Genomic DNA, 7,291 nt, shown 5'->3' with positions numbered 1-7,291 from the left:
GAATATTTATAATTAATGCTAGAATCAATTTTACCTTTTTATTCTACTGGCTACGTTAGTCGGCTCGAATATGGGATTCTGTTGGATACCATACAGACATGTCGACTAAAAGAAAAAAAAAAAAAAAAAAAAAGAAAGAAACACAACTTCCCATAACATTTCTTCCCGACTCGGTTGATGTCGGATGACCGATTTTTAGGACAAATTTGAGATTCTTAGTTGGAACCTACTAGCAATGTTTGTGGGAAAATCCTGAGGAATTTCTACGCGGGGTATTGTTTCAGACAGTTCTCGGAGCGAAGCAACACATTAATTCGGAGTGTTCAGTCGGCTCGTGAGAAACAGCCGATCGGGAGAGTCGCGAATCCTAATTACGTCCTAAATCCACATATTAATGCCACTCGCTCCGTCGCGCCGTCAGATATCGGGCAGCCCTTAGCGAGTACTTTTCTCTTAACGCGACCTTAATTACCGTTTAGCCCGTAGAGTTCGCATCAAATACACGGCCTTAATCATTATGGCGTGCTATTCAAATTCGTTCTAGTTAGTTTGCGCAGCTGTGCTCTCGCCTCATTTCTTCTTCTCTCTTTACATCTGCTTTTCCATCCGCGTGCGTGCGCGCGCGGCCGCGGATGAGAGGGCGAGAGGGAGGGAGGGAGGGAGGGAGGGAGGGAGGGTGAGAAGTGAAGAGAGAAACCAGAGGGGGAGGGGAAGGGCGAGAAGAGAGTGTAAAAGTAAGTTATAGAAATTTATTCGTTCCTGGCGCGCTTCGCGCGTCCCGCCCTCAAAGCCCGCTCGGAATTTTTCGCCAACTGTGGGCCACCGCGATATATTTTTCCATTTTGCGATATGTCCGACATGTCTACACAGAGTATGAACTCTAACGGTAGATTCTATGTTGAAAAAGAAATAAAACGGCCTTGCTAAACACACGCCCGCGAAGACTTGGTTCTCGAAATCGTAATCTTCGGAAGATGACGGAACAACGAGAGAAAATGTGGCGCGATAAACCGCTAAAAAAAGAAAAAAAATATATATATATATATTAAATGAATAAATAAAAAATATATATTACTTTCCCTTGACATCACGGATGCCTGGCACTTTCGAAGAGCTTGCGGATACGGCAGAAGTTTTGAGCAATTTTTACAACAGTATGCGTCTTAAAATTATTTACTTGTAAAGCAGGATTTAGCGAAAAAATATATTTTCCTTTTACAAAGACCGTTTTGCTCACGTTTCTACTCAGAATCTATTCCGCGACTATCGATGGAGATCGGACGCACCCTTTACACGAAAATTAACAACGCGATTATTGATCTGATTATTGACAGAAGTACGAAATGGTTGCGACGGGGTAATCTTTCCGCTTGTGCCGGCAATAAGAGAGGCGCATCCGGACGTGGTATGGAAAATTTCGATTTCGCCGGTCTCGTACGGGCAACTTGTTACGTGGCGATCACGATCAGCGCGTTATTCTCGCCGCGATGACTCGTCGCAATCGCGCAGTCTCTTAATACGGATTCTCGGAGCGCGTGACGTCTAACAAAACGCGGTGGACCGGGGAGTGGAGCGGGGCGGGGCAGGGGCGGGAGAGAATCTCGCTTTAGAATCGTGTTTATCGGCGAGAAACGACGCGAGGAGAGCATCGCGGCTGAAACTCGCGAAAATGCCAGGTACGGCGCGCGGGGTGCGGGGTTCCCCTCCCAGCGCGGCGACGAGGCTGAAAATCGCGACGCGATTTGCGCGAGGTGCCCTCGCGGAGGCGGGATCGCGACGATAAATTTCAGGAAGTGTATTACGAGCCTCTCTCTCTCTAATGGGGATTATGCATCGAGGCTGAAGATAAATTGAGGAAATCCGACCTGACAATTCCGTCTGAAAAGCGCCGATGTTGCGCGGATTGCAGTTGACACGCGAGATTACGGAAGAGCATCTCGTAAATTACGGGCAACCCGTTCGCGCTATTATGCCCCGCCGAATAGTGGTTGCGTAAATACAGCCCGGCAGATATAACCCATTCTTTCGATCGTCAGCGTATTACGGAAGCTATAAAAGGCGGCGCGCAACGAGGCGGCCTCGTTGCGCCGTCAAAATGTGGCTTGACAAGCTCGTGTTTTGCGCGTTCGCGCTCGCGTGGGCCGAAGCCCAGCAGAACGTCCAATTGGAGGTCCCGCAGGGCTTCCTCAAGGGCCTCAAGGCCAGCACCGTGTCGCAGGACAAATCGTACTACAGCTTCAAGGGAATACCCTACGCGAAGCCGAACGTCGGCCTCGAGAAATTCCAGGTAGGTCCGTCACGCCGATCACGTCGGCGACGCATTCTCTCTCTCTCTCTCTCTCTCTCTCTCTCTCTCTCTCTCTCTCTCTCTCTCTCGCCGCGCGCGCGCAACGCGACCGACGCGCGGCGACCCGTAGACGAGCGTCGTCTCAAGTCGCGCTCTGAATCTTCAAGATGCCCGAGGCGGCCGAAGCCTGGGAAGGAACGTACGACGCGACCTACCATCGCTCCTCCTGCCCCCTCTTCTGCACGATACAGCAGGACATGATCGGCGAAGAGGACTGCCTCTACCTCAACGTTTACACCCCGATATTGGACAAAGATGCGCGCATGGCCGTGATGGTCTGGTTCCACGGCGGTAACTTCAACGGCGGCTTCGGCGACGACATGATGTTCGGGCCCGACTTCCTCGTCGAGCACGACGTCGTCCTCGTGACGCTCAATTACAGGCTCGGCCCTATCGGCAAGTAGAGCGCGTCGGGGAATCGGCCCCGGGGGCTCGCTTAACGCGCCGCGATTGCGTTTGCAGGATTCTTGAACACCGGAGACGAGAGCGCGCCCGGCAACGCCGGTCTCAAGGACCAGGTGATGGCGCTCAAGTGGGTCAAGGACAACATACACTACTTCGGCGGCTGCCCCAACCGAGTGACCATCTTCGGCCAGGACGCGGGCGCGAGTTCCGTGCACTTGCACATGATGTCGCCGATGTCCGACGGTGAGAGAGAGAGAGAGAGAGAGAGAGAGAGAGAGAGAGAGAGAAGAGAAGAGAGAGAGAGAGAGAGAGAGAGAGAGAGAGAGAGACGCATATCCACTCGCGCGACCGGGATGACGTCGTCGCAGCGTCGTCGACGTGAACGCGAACGTCGAATGTTAACGCGAGTCTGTGATTGCGCGAACAGGCCTGTTCAACGCCGCCATCCAGCAGAGCGGCAGCGCGGTCAACACGTGGGCGATATCTTACAATCCCCGGGAGGTGGCTTTCAAGCTGGGCAAAAAGCTCGACATCGAGACCGACGATTCCGCCGAGCTGGTGGCCAAGCTCGCCGAGTTCAGCCCGAAGGAGCTCATCTCGGCCAGCGAGGAGCTGATGAAGACTGAGGTATGGCGCGTCAAGTAAGCACGCGACGACGGCGACGGCGACGACGACGACGACGACGACGACGACGACGACGACGACCAAGCGGAACTAATCATCGGCTGCTCGACAGCCTAATTGACGACTCATTGACGACTCGACGATGCGGGAAACACATCCACATACGCCTGTTTTGCATTACGCTAATGAGCACCGGCGGGGCCACCCGGCAATCACGTAACTCGCGCAATTGCAGAACACGATGAACGGCCGCTTCATGGCCTTCCTGCCGTCGGTCGAGACTGACTTAGGTCAAGAGGTATTCCTGCCGGCCGACCCGTGGACGCTGCTCAAGTCCGGAAAGATCGCCGACGTGCCGGTCATGGCCGGCATCACCGCCGACGAGAGCGCCTTCTTCGTGCAGAGTAATTCGCCCGGGCGCGATCTGAGTCGTTACGCGCCTAATTATCCGCGAGAACGGCACCGGCGCACGTTCGTCCGTTTGTTTTTTGTTTCTCTTTTCTTGCAGTGATGCTCGGTAATATCGACCAAATGAACGAGCATTTCGAGAACTTCCTGCCCGACGACCTCAACGTAACCGACTCCGGCCAGAGGAAGGAACTGGGCGACAGCCTGAAGAGCTTCTACTTCGGCGATAAGTCCATCTCCACCGACACCACGAAAGAGTTCATGATGGTGAGTGCTCAACGCGAACTATCCCGTCCCGAAACTGCGTCGCGAAACTTGCAGCTCGAGCAGCGCGCGAGTTAACGACGTTCGCGTTAAAACTGTTTGTGCATTTTAGATGTTGGACGACGTGATGTTTGACACCGCGACCGCGCTCACTTTAGACGTATTAAGCACCCGAATCTCGTCGCCAATTTACGAATATATATTCTCTTACGAAGCTCCCTTCGGCATGATGAAAAGTATGTTCCACGTGGAAGACGGTGAGTGACGACGGCCGCGGAGAGAAGCTTGCCTCGCATAGAAAATTCCCAGGATCTTCCCAGGCTTCGCATGAATTCCGAAATTTGTTCCAAAACTGCTCGTCCGCGCTCTCGCCCCAAATATGCGTTTTCCGCTTGGGAATCGAGACTCGGGATGGCTTTGCGCTTCTGTCGGGTAATATTTTAGCGGCGTCAAACGGGGAATCTCATTTTTACACGAACTCTCGCGTTCAACGGAATGGAAAATAAAAAATCGAACGTAAAATGATGAAGAGCGGAGGAAACACTGACGGGGGTGGTGGACTTTGGGTTTCTTCTCGCTTAAAATTCTCGCGAAAATTAACGATTTTCTCAATCTTGGAACCTGCGCGGACCTGTCTGTAAGAAATTTTCTCTGCGGAGCGCGAAGCTCGGAAGAATCTCGCGCTGCGGAAGAAGACGGTGGGTGGGGACCAAGTATATCCAGGTTTTATTTAACCGTGTTTATTTACGCCCAACCAACGCTTCCTCAAACCACAGGTGTCGCCCACGGTGACGAGATGACCTACGAATTTTATTCCAACGCGCTGAAAAACCTGCCGCAGAGCGGCTCGCCCGCCGAGAAGATGATGCGCACCTTCACCACCTTGTTGACGAACTTCGCGAAGAATGGGTACGTGTGCCGCCGGGTGGTCGTCGTTCATCCGTCTTGCATCCGAGATCGGGCGAAATCACAAACGCGTAGAGCGAGAGACGCAAGCCGGAAGACTCTAATTGTAACCATTTCAGAAATCCCACGTCGCACTTGGACGATTACGTGAACATAAACTGGGAACCCCGAGGCACAGAAGACAACTACATGGAAATCGATCAGGATTTGAAGATGAAGCAAGGCCTGTTGCAGGACAGGCTGGACTTCTGGAAGAATATGTACAGAAATGTCCTCGGCTAAGTGCAGCACACACATGTAAATCGATGTAAATGACGCATGCAAATGTAGCAACCTGTACGCCTTATGCGAATATATCGACTCAATCAAATATGGAGAAAGTGACGAGTAGTCGTGCGATTGTCTTCGTCTTCCGCTTCGTATCGCGGTGTACGCGTATGTACGGCACACATGCGCGTGCATATAATATGTATAATATGTACAATGGCAATGTGTAGAGAGTTTGTGTGCAGATATATCTGTGCAATAAAATTGATCAATGGAAAGCGCACCCGTGAGATCCTCGCCGCCCGAGAAAAGGAACATCGTCGGAAACAACACGGTCGATTAAATCCTCGTCGGGCTGTGAAGCATTTAATTAAAAGCAGCGATTCAATCCCCCGGATTTGATATTAATCGTTCATCGGCGTACGCGGATGAGAGGGATGAGCGTTTTCTCGCCGCGATTTTCGCACCGCGTCGCCGGATTTCTCCAAGCTGGTTACTCCGCAAACCCCGTTCTCTCAGCGATCCTTTCGAATTTCAACGGTATATTGATAGAAAACACGATCCACATGATACACGCGTCGATACGTTTAGGAAAAGATCAATCGCGTAACGAGAAACTCAGATAAAGTTCAAGTCAAAGTGCACGCGCGCCGCATGAACGAAATGAATACCGATATCGCGCGATATTTTTGTCTCTTTTTATTCGGGCGGCCCAAGCGCTAATACCGCGACCGCGCCGAGTACATAAAGAAACCGTCAGCTTGACGACAGGTCGAATGCGACTGTGATGAAAACGTCGCCGCCGCGCACCGCCAAATAGCTTATCCGGAGTTTCCACGTCAATCAAATTTTCGGTTAAAATACCTTACCTAAACTCGGGCCATGACGCAAAACGCGGCACTCTTTTTTATTATTTATCTTTAAATACAGATATACCTATTTTTGAATGTTGGCGCAACTTTTCCTTTGCGACTATTTTTATTTAAGATGACCGCGGTCAATGGGAATACACGGAGAAACATTTTTTGCTTGAATTCTCTCCAGTGAAATATAAACGATCCAAAAATTTCAATTTGAAGATACCAGAATTTTGTTTAAATTAACCATAAATCTCAATAATTTAAGACTGGATCCTTGGATAAAACTTCAATCGGAATTTCCGTATCGTTTATATTTCACCAGAAAATTGTTCCGTTCAACCAGACATTCTTCTCTGTGCTTTATCAATTTTGAGACCTCTTGATATAATCCGCAAGAAATGTAAGAAAAAATTAATTTTCCAGTTTATATAATGAAAATTAAATTTCCGTTACGTACATAATGGAAATTGAATTTCTATCATGTACGTAATGAAAGCACCTGACGTTTCTATTATGCGAATAATTCGATTTTAACTTGTGCAGTAGATATGAATTTTATGAATTATATCTATATTTTTTATGAATTTTGACATGCATAATCATCTTAGATGATGCAATGTTTTTACGTAAAAACGCTATTACTGAACGATATTTGGAAGATTCAAACGATTTACAGTGCGAGAGAATATATTTAAAGGATCTTAATATATTCTAATATAATCTGAGAACGCCGGAGTTTTTGAGTCTCGATGTTAAATATAAGTTTTTCTCAATTTTTCATCCGGATATCAATAATAGCGTACAGTTATTATTAATTGCATTGCTAAAACCAGCATAAAGCATGCTAAAACCAAAATATTACGGGAAAAACCGGTAACGTGAATCGCTATCGACTTTTCGGTCGGAAAAGAAAACAAACTGTAATCGCTTGACGATTTTTACAAACATTACTTAAACATATATTTTCTGTATTTATTTAGATATCCTAAATCAAATAGCAGATTTTTTAATTGTTTCGTAATAATATTGTTCATTACCTTCCAGCGGAGGAAGAATTAAAATGTATAATTGCTTGACAATTTTTCCACAATTTCCCTTCTGTTTTTGATAAATACTGTCTGGATATTCGGCAACTTTCGTTCGAGTCTATTTTTAAGCTATCTATTTTTAAACAAAATATGTTTTCGAAATAACGCACACGTTCTTTTGC

At 48.3% G+C, this 7,291-nt stretch overlaps 2 protein-coding genes across 8 annotated transcripts in view; both read left to right on the top strand.

The window, feature by feature from the left end:
* Ten-a (Teneurin-a transmembrane protein) overlaps positions 1 to 7,291 on the top strand; it is a 664,333-nt gene that overhangs the window by 85,946 nt on the left and 571,096 nt on the right. The gene's annotated exons all lie outside the window — the stretch shown is intronic.
* On the top strand, positions 2,078 to 5,499 carry LOC105185312 (esterase FE4). The gene is made up of 9 exons (XM_011144700.3): positions 2,078 to 2,287; positions 2,455 to 2,743; positions 2,810 to 2,995; positions 3,180 to 3,379; positions 3,612 to 3,780; positions 3,885 to 4,051; positions 4,161 to 4,305; positions 4,825 to 4,957; positions 5,074 to 5,499. The coding sequence occupies exons 1-9, from the start codon at positions 2,096 to 2,098 to the stop codon at positions 5,234 to 5,236; spliced, it is 1,644 nt and encodes a 547-aa protein (XP_011143002.1). The 5' UTR covers positions 2,078 to 2,095; the 3' UTR covers positions 5,237 to 5,499.

The sequence above is a fragment of the Harpegnathos saltator genome, unplaced genomic scaffold (genome assembly GCF_003227715.2).
Source record: "Harpegnathos saltator strain DR-91 unplaced genomic scaffold, Hsal_v8.6 scaffold328, whole genome shotgun sequence".
In the NCBI taxonomy this organism is placed as follows: domain Eukaryota; kingdom Metazoa; phylum Arthropoda; class Insecta; order Hymenoptera; family Formicidae; genus Harpegnathos; species Harpegnathos saltator.
The sequence above is the reverse complement of the archived record's forward strand: the minus strand, read 5'-3'. Positions and strand labels throughout refer to the sequence as shown.